This window comes from Chrysoperla carnea, chromosome 5 (assembly GCF_905475395.1).
Source record: "Chrysoperla carnea chromosome 5, inChrCarn1.1, whole genome shotgun sequence".
Lineage (NCBI taxonomy): Eukaryota > Metazoa > Arthropoda > Insecta > Neuroptera > Chrysopidae > Chrysoperla > Chrysoperla carnea.
In genome coordinates, this window is record NC_058341.1 from 61,162,355 (window position 1) to 61,183,140 (window position 20,786).

The 20,786-nt window shown below is 30.4% G+C and overlaps 1 protein-coding gene across 1 annotated transcript in view; it reads right to left on the bottom strand.

The window, feature by feature from the left end:
• Positions 1–2,870: 2,870 nt before the first annotated feature.
• Positions 2,871–20,786, bottom strand: part of LOC123299603 (cytospin-A) — a 176,260-nt gene continuing 158,344 nt past the window's right edge. The window contains exons 8-16 of the mRNA XM_044881864.1: positions 18,679–19,393; positions 18,342–18,611; positions 16,293–16,455; positions 15,375–16,061; positions 12,570–12,764; positions 9,563–9,823; positions 9,280–9,399; positions 4,807–5,081; positions 2,871–3,209 (exon numbers count right to left, since the gene is read on the bottom strand). Of these exons, the coding sequence (XP_044737799.1) occupies positions 3,120–3,209; positions 4,807–5,081; positions 9,280–9,399; positions 9,563–9,823; positions 12,570–12,764; positions 15,375–16,061; positions 16,293–16,455; positions 18,342–18,611; positions 18,679–19,393 (2,776 nt within the window). The 3' untranslated portion in view covers positions 2,871–3,119. The remainder of the gene's footprint in view (positions 3,210–4,806; positions 5,082–9,279; positions 9,400–9,562; positions 9,824–12,569; positions 12,765–15,374; positions 16,062–16,292; positions 16,456–18,341; positions 18,612–18,678; positions 19,394–20,786) is intronic.

Below are 20,786 nucleotides of genomic sequence, written 5' to 3' on the forward strand. Positions count from 1 at the left end.
CGATTTTTGAAATCGACATGCTTTGAAAATAATTTTTAAATAAAATAAATGTTTCCCCCAAAAATTAAAAAATTATCAAATGGGAGTTTCTTATAAAATTTGGAACAATAGACCAACTAACTATTTGAAGCGATTCATTTGTTTTTTTGTTTAGGTTTACCCATCATACCCATATGAGTGGATCCGCTACTGGGTATGGTTTCGTTAATAACACTCTTACGAAATTTCGTGAGTTTCTTCATGTCAGTCTAACATACAACGTTTACATTTACGAAAACTTTGGAAATTGGGATTTTTTCAATGAGGAAAACGGAAAGCATGTCAATTAAATGAGCTATTGGAATATAATAAGTAAGAATAATTTTAGCCAACAAAAATATTAAACCGTTTGGCGTGACCTCCACCCCCAACATGTCGGAAAAACGAGGGTATGAAAATTTATCAACAACCGACTAATTTTTACAGAAATGTTTAGTAAATAAAAAGTAAACGCTTTCAGATCCACGCCTTAAACAAGTCAATTTAACGACTATATGTTTAATTATGAACACTTGTAGGCCACGAAAAACGCATGAAAGTCTAACTATTTTATGAACAAAAATGTAATAGTCTCCAAATATATTGAGCCGTGTGTCATAACCTACAAAAAAAATTTTTTTTTGTATTCGCGTCTTATGCGCTAATATAAATAGATTGATTCTTCTTATATCGTTTAATTGACATGTTTCCCGTCTTACCCCCTCTCTGACCCCTTCACTGTACTGTAGACTATTATATTTTGAGTAAAACAAGTGAAAACAAACAATTGACTGAGTTAATTGTTGAAATACCATGTATAGACAGTGTTGATGACGCAATCGTTTGTTTTTTGACGTCACGTTAATAAAAAAAGAAATCCACTTTTAAATAGCTACACACACATTGATATTCCCATATCAATGCATACTATAAAATTTGCATCTAATAAGCGCCCTCGTGGGTAAACAGTGATGTTTACAAAAAAATTTTTCAAACAAAAGTTGTTTAATTTTTTATAAAAAACATTTTTTATATTTAAACTTTTGCTCTATCTCTAACGGTTTACAAGATGGGTCCTACGGACCCAAGACCCAATTGACCCATATTGCTCATTTACGAACTTGACCTCAGTTTTTAGATCCTAAGTACGCTATAAAAATTTCATCTTGATTTTTTCGTTTTTGAGTTAGCGTGTCCACAGACGGACGGGCGGACAGCCGGAAATGGACTAATTAGGTGATTCTATGAACACCTATTCCAAAATTTTTTTCGTAGCATGAATATTTTTAGACGGTACAAACTTTGGACTAAACTTAATATACTATGTATATTTCATATATACATGGTATAAAAAAAAATAATCTTATTCACTAACCTGTAAAGCATGAAATTTTGTGAGGGTAAAATTTTTCAAGTTTTAAAATGTTAAGGATTATGGATAAAAGGATATAATAACTAACAAATTTAACAATAATTTTTCATTGACTTTATTTACATAAATTTTTCAAAGGAACTAAATTTTTAACAATAAAGTACAGATCAATAATAATAAACAGATTTTTATTTAAAAAGAAATAATAATAATAAAGAAAAAGGAAAACAATTTGGTATAATTTATCCGCATATGAAAATGTCTTTGAAGAGTGTATTATAAAAATCGTTTATAAAATTACACATCACACATTTTCTTTAAATATTTTTCAAAATATATAATATTTATTATTTATAATAAAGTTATTAATGTCTTAATGTTTTTTTTTTATTAATATAAAATACATAGAGCAGTCTTAATACTTCTTAATTAATTAATTTTTTATACATCAAAGATTTCAGTACGATTAAATCTTTTGTTTTTTAGAAGCCTCATAAAATATTCGATCTTACCTCAAATCTTATAATAAATATAGTTTTCTTATCTTGATTGTATTTCAAAACTTTTCGAATACAACAAATGCATGTGGAGAAATAGGTTCTTATTCTTTTTGATTAGTTTTAGTCCAGCTTACCTGCCAGATAAGTCCGATATTAAGGGTTTTTAGGTGCAGGTCTCGGATCTGCATGTTGGATCCAACAACCCAACGGCACGATTTATAGTGTCCTAATTTTAATAGATTTCCATATAGTGGTATTTATTATTACTATTTATATTTTTCAATGTCATTAGAACACAATCTAAATCTATTTTTTTTTTAAATAATCAATTTTTAAAACGTGAATTTTAATTTTCAATAATTTTATTTTTTTATTACATCTTATCATTTGAGGGAAGGAAAATTTTCACCTATGCTGGGGAGAGGGAGTATTATAAAATCATTAAAATTAGGCACACGTGTTTTTTGAATGCTCATATCTAGAATATTTTTAAATTTTTTAAATATGAATGCGAACAGATTGGAATACTATCAATATAAAAAACAACTATACTAAACTAATTTTAATCGGTTTTTTTTCTTCGAATTTTGTTATTTTTTATAAAATATGATTTTCTAAAAATACAATTAAGATATCGAATATTAATAAAGTTAAGGAAATTTTGAAATTTAAGGCATATACAAATATTTTTTTAAATTTGGAAATAAATAAATACATGTACAGTTTACGATACATGTTAGAAAATAGAGAAGGAGTGTATTATCAAATCCGTTGCATAACGCTATTAATTACATTAAAAAAATCCTACATTCGTAATAATCTTTCGCCGATATTTATCAATCATTTAAAAAAGACACAGTAAATATTTTCTTATAATTTTCTCAAATTTACCTCATCTTGGAAATATCATAATATAATATTTAAAAATGTTAAAGTTTGAAATTTTAGAAAAAATAAAGCTTGTAAAAGTACGAAATTTCTTCAACTCTCGTTAGACAAGGACAATTTTTTCACTAAAGCTTTTTGATTTATAAATACAATTATCAAAGATTTAAGACTTAACATTATTTTATAATTTTGGATTAAAATCCTGATTGATTACAAAATCGGTGAGGTGTACTTTATCAGTAAAACTGATTTTTAATGAGTAAAGTATTTATTTAAATATTTATAATATTTTAAATAATAAATTAATGTAATAATATCTATCAAAACCTTTTTTTTAATAATTAAGTTTCAAAATGTTTATAAATAGCTGTAACATACGCCATTACTTGTTGCCAATCAGGCCGCTCCAGCTGACACATATCATTTATATTCTGTAAAATAAAAAGACAACAAAAAATTAAAAAAATTTAAATTTAGTGCAGGATATACAGATTTTGAGCAAACAAAGGACCCTTCACGATTACATCGAAAAATGGCTTTCTGTGAAGCTTTTAAAAACCGCCCCCAAAATATTCTTTGGATCGTTCTGATCAAAAGGTCTCACGGCCACCAAATAATCATTCGTTATATAATCAATCTATTCGTTAAAAAAAATTGGTGGTCATGAGATTTGAAATTTTATAACTCGCTGCTCAATGAAACACGTAAAATGGGCAATACATATTTTTAAAGAAAATTAACTGATCTACAAAAATGATCTCTTTTGTTTATTAGTTTACTGCAAGCTTTTAAAAGTTATTCGTAACCAAAGTTCAAAGCATACCGATTTTCGAAGTTTTTAATAATTACCTTAGATAATACGATTTTGAATCATTTATTTTTGGAAATATTTCTAAAAGATTCGAGTTTTCAAATGCTTTTCAAACTAAACTTAAATCTTTTTCTATTTCTAGATAGACACAAATAAGACAAAGTGCAATGTGATAATCAAACAAAAATCAAATACGAATTAAAAATTCATAACACCATGGTGGAAGAAGTGATCCAATATGTATACCATGGAGATACTCGCGTTAGGTAGCTTTTAATAAATTCAGGTCGTTACTGGCAAACAAAAACATTTCTAAACGAACAAATACTTGAGTGCTAAAGTGTTATGTGTGGCCTGCTCTATTATTATTATGTATGCATGCGAATCACGGACTGTGGTAAAAAGAACTGAAAAACTTCTGGAAGCAGCGGATATGTGGTTTCATTGGCGGATTGAGCGTATTTACGGTACGATTAATTAATGATGAGATATGAATTTTTTCGTATGGGATTGATGTGGACAAGAGTAGATGAGGACAATGAGTTTTTAATCTTTTTCTGTGTATTTTCTTTTAAGAGAGAGGCGCGCATGAGTCTATGCAATTTCAAAGAAAGATTATTATTATTATTATTATCTTTCGCAACATTTATCTAAGACAAAAACTCGCTCAAAATTTTAACTCTATTGCAAAATTGAATAGAAGATAGCGGACTTGAAGTTTTTTAAACAGAAATAAGCAGACCGGACAAAATTATAAAAGATTGGGTTTTAGACGGAGCGCCAAAGAAATCAAGAAGGTACCCATGCTTTTCGAAGAATGATTTCATTTTTCTTTGGATTCTCGTGAGAATTAGAGCCGAAAAAATTATTAAATCTTGTATTCTGTTCACAAGTGAAGAGAGATTGAAAGACATTTTTTAAAGGGTTTAAGCCTGCATGACAATTATCGAATTCAGAGATGTGTTTACAGTATGTCTAAGTACCCCTCTTAGTAGACTAGACACCAGTAACATAGACTCTGGTGTATCTTGATTTTAGTAATTTTTTTTTTTGGGAAAGGATTTTCAATAAATTTAGAATTAATTTTGAAAGCAAATAAACCACCGATGCCTGTATTTATATTGAAGTAAGCCAAATTTCAATCTTTCTTTCAAAGTGGCGAGTAATTATGTTCTTCTCCTCTTAGAAATCAGACCACTAGAAAAAATCTAACTTACCAATGTTGTAGGTATGCCAACACTTTCGGCAGCTGAAAATGCAAGTGAAAAATTACGTCGTTTTTCACTTGGGGCTAATGTATCATATGGTACACGATCAGGTAAATATGTATGCAATATTGCACATAATGCTAAACCATCATTCCACGAGCTACTAAAATTTGTAATATCAATATTTCTATAGCCAACTGTTTTTTGTTGACACCATTTTAATAATGCATTCCGTTTTGATCCACCATTTTTGACCAACCCATATAATGGATCTTTTCGTTCACCTATGAAAAGAAAAAATTATTTAATAAATAATTGTAAAATTTTTGCCAAATTATAATTGTAAAATGAAGACGAAAAATTTGGTGCTTAGAAGTGAATTACAGTAAAATGTACGTACAGTGTAAACCATTTTATTTTATTCACAAAAAATAATCCGAATGTATGGTTGACAGATATGTAAAAACCGGGCAACCCTATTTACTCTCACTAAATATAATTCCTACAAATAAAAAGGAAAAAAACAAAATTTCCACTTTATCCAGTACTTATAAACTTAGGAAAAATTTCACACTAACTGGATCTTTTTATACAACTTTTTTTTAGTCTATGTAACTGTAAAATGTCAATCGAATTTTTTATGAATTTGCCCCCACAATTACCTATAAATAACAGAGACCAATTTTGTAGCTAATAAAATTTCCTAAAAATTTTTATTTTTCTCCCCAAACACAATCGTATGGATCAAATAATTTTAGGCATTTTCATATATTGCTAAGAAATGCGAAACAAAACTTCATGCCTATTCTCTATTCTAGTCCCATTGCACCAACATTTGCTGTCTTCCAAATTTAAAAAAAAAATCAACCAATTTAAGAAATGTCTGTGTGATACTAATAATGTTATAAGCATTGGTTGATTTTAATGTTAACGCTTCTCGTTGAAGCGCTTATGGTACAGTGCACTTACATAAATCGCAGAGGGATGACCCAAAAGTTTTCAATAAGGGGTTATTTGGATACCTTTAATCTGATTTTGCGTACTCGGGAAATTAACCCTATCGCCGCCATTTTGGAAAAAGACTTTTTTTACGTTTTGGTCCATATCTTGCGTTCTATTTATTCAAATTTGAGGATTTTGATGTCGTTTGACTTGCCTGTGTTTTATCTTCAAACCAAGAATAATTTCCCGAATATGCAAAATCAAATTTAAGGGCTCTAAACAATCTTCTATTGAATGAATGAATAACAAAATCTTTGGGATTTCGTAAGGGCACTGGACTATTAGTGATAGCCAAAAAAACTCAATATATTACTAATTCAACGGGGTAATTTGTATGAATAAAATAAAATAAAATAAACTGTATCTATAACAGGAAGTCATAATTGTAGCGTTGCCGCTGATGTTTTTCTGTACACTGAATAATTCAGATAAGAATCTGACAAAAATAATATTTAAGGAGTGATATCCCTTGATGACTTTACTAATATCGTTTGGAGTGATAACCCTTGACGACTTTACTAATATCGTTTAGCTTTTAAAACGATAAGCGTGTTGAAAAGATATACTTTTTTAAAAATTCTTCACAAACTTTATGGAAAAAGACTTTCGATGAACACGATTATAATCGACACATCCTCAATTCCATTACAAAAAATCAGGAGTCAATATTCAAGAATAAATAGACAATAATAAGTATAAATGGGCACTAATATACATGTGTCGCGTTTAAGATGAAGACACCCCCATATTTTCGTTATTTATAGGAATATCGATTTGAAATTTTGTCATACAAGGTGATGGGCCACATTTTTAAGATACTTAACCGAAATCAAAACTTTAAACTCAGCCTGCTACAAATTGACAAATAGGGCCGATTCTTATTATTTTGTCTAACGCCAGAGATGGTTAGAGATAGCGAAAAAAATTATTAGAAAAAGTTGCTTAGAATATTTTTTTTATACTCGATACCAATTTTCTTGACAAAATTCGCACTTTTAATTTTTTTATTATTTTAGACCACACTCATAATAACAAGTTTATTTTTTTAATTTTATAACTAGTGTGCTGTGAAATGTAAAAACTGGAAAAATTGATAACTTAATAGTGTTATGTATTCAAATATTTCAAGAAACTTGTAATAATTACAAGTGTGAACCAAAATAAAGAAAAATTTAAAAATGCGAATTTTGTCATGAAAATCAGCATGCGTAAGAATCGACCCTATTTGTCAATTTTCAGTAGGCTGAGTTTAAAGCTATATAAAATATTTTTTTGAAGAGAAAAATCACTGGACGTAGCACTTAGAGACATACGCGGAACCCTTTACAAAATTGCATTGCTCTACTTTTGCAAAACAATGTTTCGTTATTTTAACACAGAGCAATTTTAAAAGCTTTGCCACTCAACCTACACACGTTTTGAAAAACAATAAATGCGTTTGGTGGGTAATATTTTAAGCAAGTTCAAAAATTTCTAATAAGAAATATTAATAATTATCACGAGATGGCGTGAATAAATATGAAATAGTATATTGTGCAACAACGAATCTTAATACTTTTTTTTACGAATGGGAATATTAGTTCTCTCTTTGTGCACGATTTTTTATGCCATGTCAATAGTTAGTTATCCAGTAGTGCTTTAAATTTATTTGCCACATACAAATAGTAATTTGGGTGAGACAAGTAAATTTGGCTCACTAATCTTATATATTTAAACGAGCAATTCTTGTATATATATATATATATATATATATATATATATATATCAACGATCTTGGAAATGGCTCCAACGATTTTTATGAAAATGCGTATGCAGGGGTTTTTTGGGGCGAAAAGTCGATCTAGCAAGGTTTCATTTTTAAAAAACGTCGTTTTATTCGTCTTTTAAACTCTTCCTTAAATTATAACTCTTCCTGACATCTATTGGTGTATATCGTAGTTAATGAAATAAAATACATTACCGGGACATTCATTACCGGGTATTTGTGTGGAGACATTTAAAACGGTCTTCTATTAGTGATTTGTGTCTTTTTAAGAATACCGAGCAAAGCTCGGTCATCCAGATATTAGGGAATTAACTAAGTAGTCGTGCGTCGCAGTGATCAAGAGTACTTATGAGTTAGTTAAATAAAAGACCAATTTTTAGTAATGTATAAAGATGATTTTTTTAATTTGACACATGGTTAAAGCTCGAAAAATAATTTTTTATTGCAAAAAATGTTGGGTTCATGGACGCACATGTTATGCAGACATTAAATTCCACCTGAGCTTTCACGTTCATTGAAGAGCTCTACTTCTTAATGGATAAGAGGCCATTCATAAATTACATTACACAAATTTTATATTTTTTTAACCACCGGGGAGGTGGCTAAAAAAATAGGGGGGCCCCCATTTTGTCACAGATGGTCACATTTATGAACCTTCCTGGTGAGATATAACATATCTTTCAGTTTTATATTTAGAAATAATTAAATTAAGAATGTACGAGCACCCAGGCAATTTTAAATTAACATAAACGGCGCGTGCGATGGCATTTGCCGAAGCATGCACTTGCCGACGACATGCATTTCAGATTTTGGCATATGGTGTGACGAAGTGTCTGGCCCCTCCTGCTCCTTGACAAACAATGCCATTATTCGTTGATATCCTCCCATCCTCTTAACAAAAAATAGAACATAAAGTTGTCTCTAATAAAAAGGCCAAAACTTTATGTTTGAAACTTTTTGTGAAAACTAAATAGCTTCGGAAGAAATAGAATGCAAAGATCTATTCTTTTTGTGAATTTTTCCCGTTATTCTAAAAAAAGTAAGAGACAGAGCAAAGTTTTACAAAAAAAAAATTTCACAACTACTTCACTAGATTCCATCTAAGAAATACGAACAATTTTGGGTAAAATTTTGCATTCAACTGCTGCCTAAACTATGGTGTTTTCGAAAAAATGTTAACTTATTAATAAGGAATAACTTTATAATTTAAAGTTTTCTTCTATTTTTTACCAGTTATCGAGCAGAGTGAGACTTTCATAGAACATTAAAATCCGGGGGAAATTAAATGTGAGTTTTTGTGGAATCCAACATTTTTTGTTTAAAGCATTTACGACAAAAATTATTTTTCGAGTTTCAAGCATATGTCAAGTTAATAAAATCATCTATTTGATTTTTATTGTATTTTATTCAATCTTCCTATTTTTCAATTGATTATTTCACGTATTTTTGTACAATTTGTAAAACCCATGATTTTTTTACATAAATTACCTACAAAAACGCAAACTTTAAAACTATAAGTCGCTTTAAAGTAGCAAATTAACCCGAGAATTTATACAACAAAACAATTTAAATATTTGGTTAAAATAGATAAATAATTTTGAAATTTTATTTAGTGGCAACTCTACATCACTAGACCTTCAAATCGGGAGAGTTCGTAGGAATATCTAAATCTAATTAAAAAACAGAAACTTGAAATTAAAAAACAAAAAACATACTTAAATCACCATAACTATTCCTTCGGACGAAATCAATATTTTTTGCACTTAAAAGTGCCACAGATTCCCTAATAGTGTCCTCAGTAATTCCGACATCACATTTGGCACCAAAATTAACATCTACCAAAACAAAAAGAAACATAAAAAAAAAAATAAAAAACAACATAAAACACGAAAACAAAAACTACAACTTCCTTTAAATGTGCAAATTAATAATATCGTTCGAAATACTTTTTCTAATGTGCTTACAGACTTTTTTGTTTTGCTAAAATAAACAACATACCGGATATAATATTCTTCCCATTGGTTTGACTTGAAATTTTATTATTTCGAGTTGGTACTAATTGCTGTTGTTCTCGTAGTGGAGATTTTACAAATACTTCTTCATTCCAATCTTGTCCAGTATTGTTAACGCCACCGGAATTCGGCGTTAAATTATTCAATTGTTGATTATTGGATGATGTTAAATTTGCTGCTCGTGTCGCATCTGATGCAATGCTATTTAAACTGGATGTGGAGCTACTACGAGATCCTCCACCAGGTCCTGTTTTGGAAAAAATTAAAATTTTTATTTCAATTAAATTTGAAAATGGAGTTAAAGGTTATTGAGACTGTCATCATTTTTTAACTCCCGACTAAAAAGAGGGAGGAGGGGGAAACGGATGAACCGATTTCGTGTTTTTTTTGTTGTTGTGCGAGTTTCGGATTGCATACCCGAAACAACTAGAAAACAGGCGATGATCTTTAAACGATTGAATAGATTTTCTTGTAAACATAGCTAAAAACACTTTTGATCAAGTTAGCCTTCAAACAAACTGGAAATAATAAGAATTGGTTCATCCGTTTAGGAGATGCGATGCTACAAACGAATCGATCACACCTGATTTTATGACGAGGGTCTCTTTAAAAATTTTATTTAATATTATTTTAAATTTCATTCATTTAAAATAAGTAAATACTAGCTCGATTCGTGCGGAATTCTGCTCCCGTGCTATCGTTACCCGTGGCTAAAAGCAACAACTTAATTGTTTAAATTAGTATTAGGAGAACAGGTTTAAAAACTAACATGTTTGCCTAATAAATTTATTATTTAAATTTATGATATTTTTTCGTTCAAATTATTTGTCTAGAGTGTTTTTTCCTAAGTAGTACATTTTTAGACTGTGAGTATATTTTTCGTCAAACCTAGACATAAGAAGCTTGAAAATGAGGGGTGAATCATGAAATTTCGTAAAGGAATAAGGAAGATAACGGTAGGACAGAAAAAACTTGCTAGAGTAATAATATATAAGATAACATGTAATGAAAAATATACATTTTCGAGATGTGTATGTCGCAGCCAACTAGCTTAATTAGCCCTTCAGTTAACATCCTAGCATTTTAACTAAACGGCGCCGTTCTACTAGCGGAATACGTAATTTAAAATATAACATATTGTTATTTGGTAATCATGAGATCAAATAGCTTAACTAAATAATAAAGTACACATGGAAGTAATTAAAATATTATTTGTAAAAGCAAGTTAAATTTCCATGGCATTAGGATTCGCAAACTTTGTTTCTAAAACAATCACATCTATTATTGCGACACTAGTTCAAAGAAGCCCTTGTGGACATAAATCTGTTCTGGAATTCTTAGCTTGAAAGAATACTTAGTTTGAAATTCAGAAAAAGAATATGTGAAGGGAAACTATCTCTGAAAAAGTCAGAAAACTTCAGAAAAAGTCTGAAAATATTAAATTAAGTATTAATCAATCATTTAATGACAGAAAATGGTAATAGAGTTACTACTTTTCTGAAAAATTTTCCAGAACATTTCTTTCGAAAGAGTCACAATCTAATACCATTTTCTGTCATTAAATTATTGATTAATAATAATTTATTTAACATTTTCTGAATTTCAAACTAAGTATTCTGAGTTTCAGAACAGATTTATTCCCACAAGGGAAGCTTACAGCTACATTTTTGGAATTTCTGGCCACCAAAAGGTGAATGACTCCCCACAATCTCTCTTAAAGGAAATTGAACTTTCTGAAATTTCGCCACTCGTACTTTTTTTGCAGTAACCCAATCAAACTGTCAGAAACGTCAACAATTATAACAACATTGAAAGTGTGTGGATTTGGAACCCGGTGGCAGAAAGTGGAACTAAATTTAAATGACTAGTCTAGGCAAGTAGTTAAACGTTATCGATCCAAGACATTGTAGTAGCTGTTTGATTGAATGGTTGATATTGTTAAGGCCGCTAATTCAAGGATGTCTTTTAGTAAAAAGGCTAGGCTGTTAATTGAACGGCTAATTAAACTAGTTGGCTGCGACCATGAAGATTATAAAAGAAAGAAACTTAGCTCTGGGTTTTGAGTGGGCCCATATACGCCCAGAATTTGTAAGATACAATCAGCACCGCCAAATTCAAATAAGCGAAATTACAAGTGCCGGACGTATATGAACCCATCGAATTCATTGCCCGAGATCCAAAGTTGTCTCTTTCTCTTATAGTCTTCATGGCTGTGACATATGCACCACCTCTTGCATATCGGCAACTAAGAATGTGTACATTATTTAATATTTCGAACTTCCATATTTTTGTTTTTTGTTTATTCTACTTACTACTTTTTTTGTTCATGTAGGTTATGTCTAGATAGGTTTTTGAGTGATAAATAAAAAATGCAAAAAAATTTTGTGTCATATGAATATTGTGTGAAATATAAGCTACCAAATACTCTAAATTTTAAGCCTTGTGCTTCAGAAGTCTGAAATGTGTCGATAGTAGAACCCGATAAACTCTTTCAAAGAAAAATATTTCGAAAAAAATTAATTAGGGATGTAGTCGGGCTTACTACTAGTTAAATATTTTGAGAGCTCGTCTCGTCAAATATTCGCCTGGAAAGAAAAGTTATTTGAATCTATTTATTGCATTAAAAAAAAAACCATTTAACGATATACTAAAAGCGATACTTCATTAAAAGTAATGGAACGCTTTTATGCTTGTCCGACAAACCTGGTCATTTTTTTTTGTCAAAATTAAAACATAAAATCATCTGGGATATATTGAAACTATTTCTATGATTTATGCGATTTAATTTATAATAGAGTCAATATTTTCTTTTAAGACAATGGAGCAAAGCATTTTAAAAATAAAATAATCAACGAAAGCAGTTCCCTCTACTGGGAGCATAGTAAAATTACAAAATTAACAAAAAGTGTGCCATTCGCGTGAGAGAAATAAAATATTTTAGCCATACTCACGTATAATTAAGCATGACAATCAAAATTAATAAAAAAAATTACCTGCTTTGACTTGTTTGGTTGTATTTTCAATACTTTCAATAAGTGATTTAACAGATAATCGACTATCTTGTCGAGTTGCCGCAGCTTTTTGTCTTCTGGCTGCCATTTCTTGTTGTACAGATGTGAACACACTTTGTTGTGTTTCTACAGGTACTGAAGATTGTCGTAATAAAGGTGGAGTCTGAGGTTTTGCTGCTATAAAGTAAATAAAATAATATGGATCTTTGTTTAACAACGAAAATACAATTTTTTCAAAGATAAATTCCATTGAGTCATCTGAAAAACTTTATTATAATCCTAAAAAATTTACTAATAGATGTACAAACAAATCTGCCATAGAGAGAAAATTTATTCTGAAAGGTTAAAGCAAACTTATTACATTTAGGAGTCAAATCGCCATTAGGTACATTTTCCGCTCATTTAAGTTAAAGTTTTTACTTTAAGATATATCGCAAACTATAGTCTTGCCATCTGTGAGTGAATTATTATCCAATGTTATTATCCAATTACAGAGAACTTAAAACGACTCTGGTAACATCCGGAATATTAATCTGTTAGCACTTCTGAACAAGAAACGATTATAAAAAGGCGGTCCTCGCATTTTGCAAACTCAAATACTTCAAACTCCTGCTCTTTTAAAGGAGGTGGTTTATCCCTATATTATATTATAAATTTGAAAGTAAAAAAATTCTTTAATTTCTTATTTACATAAGATAGTTTTTTGAAAAATACTTTTAATTTTTTCTTTATGAAAAAAGCAAAGCAATTTCGACCGAGTAAGAAGATCGCAACTATAATTTTCTCATTCAATTTCGGGATATCCAAACGTCATAAAAATTTTTCCTTTGTTATATGTGTTTATTAAGTAATCATTCTTTAAAATGTGGTGAAATTATTTATAATGCAACATACTCTAAGTTAAAAAAAAAACTTTTTGGAACCTCGAAACATAAATAAGATTTCGATATCGGAAGAGCGATTCACGATCTGTTCATCTAATCTATACAATATTGTACTAATCATCATTTGAATGACATCATAGCTGAAAAAGGTGCCACGTGATGATTTGATACTCTAATAGAAAAGGATATGGAAAAGTTAGATGGAAACATGGTTGTACCAATGACTACAAGCGAAGTTGATATTTAACTTCGACTGAAGTTACTCCAAACAAAATCAAAATTTGATACATTCTAAATTTTTCCAAGTCTATTTTTATTTTTAAAAAATCACAACTATTCCATAAAAGATTTTGTTCAGAACATCTGAAATTCTAAACAACAGACTTTTTCTAAGAAACAGCTTCTTGAAAAGAAAAAACAATAAATTTTCAAAATTTGTTCTAAATATTTGGCAGTAATTTGAAAAATATAGTAGAAAAATTATTCAAAAGCTGAAAAAATATTTAGAATGCGTGCAAAAAAAGCAAAATACAATAAAATTTTAAGCTACATACAAAATAATTAGTTGCATGCTTAAGAAAGTATAAAGGCTCAATAATACAACTTTTGGTCTAAACACAATCCATTTTTCAGTACACATATTATTAAAATTTGAAAATAAAGTGTTTCCGTATTTACCTGTTATTATTGTGGAAAATTAGAAAAACAATTCGACGATCACATATGTTATCGAAGTTTTTCACAAACAAAAATAAATTTTGAAAACATAAAATTAACATTCTCAAAAATTAGAACATTATTTTTTTTTAATCAAAATCACAATATTATTTTAAGAACAAAAATTTTGACGTAAAACAGAAATGAAATCCCACATTATAGAAACCCAAAATTATTCTGTAATCAAGTACCAGGAATATGTAATATTAAAATTAATTGCCTAAGATAGACGTGATCAGGTTTTTAAGTACTGGTTAAATTACTACACCTAAGTAAGAGGTCTTAAGTTTTGTTTGGGAATCGAATTCCGTGTGCTCAGATATTTTAAATAATTCATAGTAAATCAAAAAACCTAGGCTTAGGAGTACAAAACGTTCAAGGGTAGCCCAAAAAATATGTCACATTCTCAAGATGGTGTTGAGGCTGAGTGTTAGTATGTCGCAGGATTTTCAACGAAAATAACGCGTGCTATAGCCCAACGAGTATCTCACTAAATAATTTTTTTAAGGTATTAAATATTAATTCAATTTGTAAAAATTCTGAAGTTATCTTCTGAACATTCTAAAGAATTAATTATCGTTGGAAATTTATATTAAAGTCAATTTTTCAACAAATTCGTTTATTCAAAAAATTTTCTGGAACTTCCGTTTTCATTGTAATCTAAAAAAAATTTTATTTAATAATTGGCGTAAAATTTTTTGGCTTCGTGGAGCCCTGATATATATACTTAAGTTTTTTAATTATATTGTGTTATTTTAATTTATTATAAATTTTTTGTATCATTAGTTGTAAAAAACAATTCAAAAATGATTTCAAAGACCGAAAATATAAAACAGAATTTTTAAAAAAAAGTCCCGTTTCTTTGGAAGCTCCATTCCGATCTTGAGATTTCAATTTGTTTTTCATAAAGCCATTTAATTTCTCCTCTAGTAACTTAATTGTTGATCGAAGAAACAAACTCAAACTTTTGCAATATATAGACAGTGTCAATCGGCGTAACTGCGGGACGAGCATAAATCTAGAGCAGTTCGAATCTAACTTTGAGTAAAATCACGAAAGAGAAAAAGGTTGAAGTTAAGTGTATTTCGTCAAATGGGATCTACTTCGAAGGCTTTATTATAATATTATAATTCCTGGTACTTTTTGGCAGAGCAATAAAAAAGCCCGAAATAGTTAAATTACTTACTTTGAACCGTTTTTGTTCCAAACACACTTGCTAAAGTGTAATCATTACCATAATAATTTTCCTTTGAAAAATCGGGAAGACTAACACTTCGATAAATCTTAACTCTATATCGCACTTTTGGTTTGTTAAAACTTAATTTACGTTGTAAATTTTGTAAACTTAAATTTGATAACGATTTGGTTATTTTTAAAAATTCGTCTCTATCACATAACGGGTAATGTGTACGCCGCCTTTGATGATTAATTTCTGATAAATTTTCGGCGCTATCCTCGAATTCTATGATGTTAGTCAACGATTGTGTATTGTAATGTGATATGTTTAACGAACTTTTTTTATTGTTGAAATTGTTGATTGTTAAGTCAGCCAATGATTTGGATTTTTTTTTATTTACAATTAAATTCGAATTTCGATATAAATAATCACCTTTGTATAATGTTCGACCACGTTTCAAATTTGTATGCAATAAACTTTTTTTCGATTTAATTTGTTCAATTTTTCGTATATATTCATTTTTAATTTGCTCACTCACTGTGTTTAGTGATTTCGAATCAATTTGATCCTCTAGTTTATCATTTTTTAATATCGATGCCACAATTCGTGTAGTTGAACGTTTTGCTGATGATGGATTTTGGAAAGCTGTATCTGATTGATTGTTGTTTCTAAATTCTATATTGGAAAATTCTAACCCTAATTTAAATATATTAATTAATGCAATACAATTTTACAGGTTTCTGACGAGATAAGAGTATTTCGAGTTTCTTCTCTTCAAAAAATTTGTAAACACATTAGACCAAAAAATATAATACTGAGCTTAAAATCTAGATATTCTAATTTTCTAACGACCTCTAATTTTGGAAATTTTGTTTTACTGTCATGCAATAATAATCATGCAAAATATTGAAAAATAATTTTACAAACCTTTTAATTTTTCCACTTGAGCTTCTAATGCTCGCACTTTATCACGTAATGCTTTATTTTCATGGACTAGTTTTTCAAGTTCAGATTGAGCTTCTGTTTTGAAGTCATTCGCTACACGCACGGTCATTAACAAATCACGTTGGAATTGTTCCCACTCTTCATTCTGTAAAAAAGCAAAGGCATAGCATGATCAAAAATAAAAATCATTTTAGAAAGGCATCATATATAAGTAGATTGTATAGACTGGGCAAAACAGAGCCCCTAGCGCTTTCCTTAAAAGCAATCTATCATCTAGAGATCGTGAAACCTCCTTATGAAATATTATATTATGAGTGAATGTAAGGAAGAGAGGTTCAACTTCTAAATGTGGGATGGAGCTCGACTTCGTTGAATATAACGACAATTATTTTCAATATTCGTGTGCCATTAAATTTGCTCTCATTTTTAAAGATAGGGCTGTCACACGAGGATATAATTCAACGTTTGCTGCAATTAACGCTTGTGTGCCCGCTTTATCGCGTGTTTTCCCCAAAATTTAAAAAGAATAAATATGGGCTTGACACAGTCGTTCGTGTATTCGCTTCGATGAAAGAATCGTTTAGAACGAACTGTAGTGTCAAATTTCACTTGACTAAGAAAATTACTTTAAAAAAAAGTAATACAAGGAGGGTTCATTGTATCTTTTCGTGTTACAAATTTTAGATAGTTCGAAGATTTCTGCTTCAAAAATCGTCACTCAAATTTTAGGTATGGTCTGCTAATTTGTCATTACCTAGAAAATTTAACACGTCAGGTCACTCTCTTTAGCCTATACTTTAGTAATTAGGTAGATTGGTTGTAGATTCATTACAGAATAATAAAAGTTGCTTAGTTGTTCGGGTATATCGTTACAACAAAAGTTTACAAACAAAATTAAGTATTGGCTATCATAGGTCTGCGCAAGGCTGAAAATTTCACAGATGAAGTTTCCAGCATCGTGTTCTCAAAATGGAGTTTTGGCTCCGATAGAGTGCCAAATATGTAGCGTGTGTTTTCTTTGGAAGTTTGCCATGAAAGCCATTGAAAGTTTGAACTGATTTCAGAAAGGTAAAACCGGTTTTAGTCAGAAATTCAAAAAAAAAAATATAGTCAATGTGAGATTGTCCACAATGATAATGAAGGGTTTAGATAGCCCGCAAGGCTAATATGTCGTTTATGTCTCATCAGAAAACTGATTTCAGAATGGCTGAAACATGAATGGAATATTTTCAGCCGTTCTGAAATCAGTTTCCTGATGAGACAGAAGCGACATGTTTAGCGTTGCAGATTAGCTAAATCCATCCCTTCCCTCACTATCATACCGGGCGATCTTATATCGACTATAGTTTTTTAGAATATCTGTCGATTAAAACTGGTTCTACCCTATCTGGAATCAGGCGGACGCTGCAATTATGGTACTCTTTTGGGGCCAAAGGCCCCCGCTTTGACAATGCAGCATAGGCTTAAGATTGAGGACGCGATGTTGGCTATCACCTATAAAATTTTCAGCCTTTCGCAGACCCATGATAGCCAATACTTGATTTTGTTTGTAGACTTTTATTGTAACGCTTTACCCAAGCAACTAAGCAACTGTTATTATTCTATAATGAATCTACAGCCAATCTATCTAATCACTAAAGTGTAGGAGAGCGGCCTAATGGGTTACATTTTCTAAACCATGTGCCGAATTACTTAAATGAATTTTTCAGACTTTCTGAAATGACTCACAAAAACTACGCTATGCCACAGACACCTATCAGACGTTTATTGATTATTGACAATACTCGCTAACAATTAGCAGGAATTTTTCAAACAATTGGGAAAAATGCTCCAAATCAATTAAAAATCTTATTTAGCAAATTACGATACATGGTGAATGACGTTATCTTCTAATAAAAAGGAAAAAAATTCATTTCGATAGCTAGAATAACATTTTTTTCGAAAATTAAAAATTTTTTACAATTTTTACAATGATAAATTTTTAATTTTATTGTAACTAGAAGCTAGCCAATAATAATTTTGCTAACTTACCTCTTCTTTTCTCAGTCTTTTTTCATCTGTTAATTTTTCATCAGTATCTGTCAGTCTTTCTTGCACTTCAGTAAGTTGACGTTGTGTCTCAGCCAGAATTGCTTTTAAATTTCGTTTATCTTCTAAATGACGTTGTGATTGAGCTTGTGTTTCAATTACCGCGTCTTGACTAGTTTGCAATTCTGTACGTAATGTTGCTAATTCACGTTTTAATTCGGATGTTTGATATTCTAAATCGGATATCACTGATTTTGCATTATTTTTCGCAACCTAAATAAACAAAGAAACAAAACCAAATGAAATAAATTAATTTAACTGGCAATCAATTGAGTCATACTTTGCATTCCTCTTGAAGCAATGATATTTGTTCTTGAAGTCGTTCTTTTTCACATTGACCTCGTGACACCTGGCCTTGAAGAGTGGCGCACTGTGATTCAAGCGTATCTTTTTCCTTGCGTGCTGTATCTAATAATGCATCCATTTCAGATCGGGCACCCTCCTGATCACGCTCCTTCTCCAATTCATCAATTTTTGCACGAGCATTTTCTAACAATGTAGTCAATCGACTAATTTCAATTCGGCGTGCGGATCCTTGTTCTTTGGCTTGGGCTAGTTCTTGATCAATTAATTTGCGTTCGGCATGAACTGAGTCTACAGTGGATTCTAATAACCGTACACGATCTATCAATCGTTCGCGTTCTTCATTTTGATGGAGCGCCGATTGTCTTAATTCATGTAATTCTGTAGTCATTTCAGTTTGTTTTTGGAGCAAAGCTTCACGTTCTTCTTGGGCTCCTTTTAATAATTCAACTAACTTTTGTTCACGTTCATTTCCAGTATCTTTTTGCTCCAAACCATCGCCACGTACAAGTAATTCTTGTAACGTATCTACTGTGGCTCTGGAATCTTCTAGTTTTTCGGTTTGACGACATAATGATTCGAGCAATACCGATTTCTCATCAATTAATCGTTCATTTTCATTTTGTAATTCGGATAACTGTGTTTGTAAATCAGCTAATTCTTGTAATGTGGCTTGTAATTCTTCATGTGTACTGTAAAAACAAAGAAATATAAAACATAAAGATTGAAAAAAATTAAGATCTAACATCAAAATTAAGATTATTATTATTGTTTAAAATGTTTTTTAAAAGTTCCTTTTCAAAGGACGATCTGAGCTTTCATTTTCAGGCTTCGATATACCGAAAAATTATTTGTAGAATATTGTATCAGCTAAAATTTTTTGAAATTAGATTATAGGCACAAGGTTACCGCTTTCGAAATATTTGAGAAAATATATATTTCTCAGTTTCTATTCCATGAAATTAATGGTAAGTTTTTTCTCGTCATAAGGAAAAAACAGATGAGGAACTATCACAAAACATTTTCAACACTAACACTAAGCGTTTAAAATTTTTTTAACTTTAAAGTTTTTTGTATTTAAATTGGATTATACTCAAAATTTCTGAAAAACAAATTTAACAAAAGAGTGTTATACGCATCGTCGAAGTTCAAACATGATATACTTTTGGGAACGTATACCTATCGTGTAGTAACAGTGAGCTCTTATAGAAAACAGACAAATTAAACATTGAATGATGCATCAAATCAGGTATTTTTGATTTTTGAATATGCCGTTTGTAATGTAAAGGCAATGTTAAATCCAAGATCGACCACGGTAAACGATCGGACCATCCTCAAAAATAAAAGAATTTTTTCTTTATTTCAGTTTGGGCCGAAAGGATTGGTTTTTCATCTAAGATTGTAGATTAATATTTAAAGTAGGCTACATTTACAACAATTTGAGGCCAAAACAATTTTTATAGGATCGATAGTTTCGGAGAAGTTTTTAAAAATTTGGCCAATTTTTCAAGTTACACGATTACTCACCCAAAAACGACGTGCGCGGTGAAGATGAAGTTAACGAAAAATTACCGGTGCCCGATGTTGTCGCTACTGGATATTCTTGGACGTCTTGGACCAACCAAGTCCATCAAAGACGGAAAAATTTGAATAAAATAAATACATTCACAAATCTAATCTAATATCTGATTTTCAGATATTTTTTATCGATTTATTTACACATATATATTTATATATTTCCTTTTTATAATTTCCTTCCTCTCAGTTGGCTCTCTTGATTGAGGGGGGTCACTTCGGAGTCCCCTGAGACCCAAGAGAGCCAACCGAGAGGAAGGGAGAGGGTTTCCAAGAAAAATGATGAAATTTTGTTCAATTGCTAAATACATCGATAAAAAATATCTGAAAATCTGATCAGTTTTGAGAGTGACTTTATTTTAATCTAATTTTGCCCTGTTTGATGGATCTGGTTGGTCCAAGACATCGCCTTTTAAGATGTCAGGAGCTTTTTAAAGAATATTCAGGCGGGCACCGACAATTCTTCGTTTACTTCATCTTCATCTGGCATGTCATCAGTGGATGGGTTAT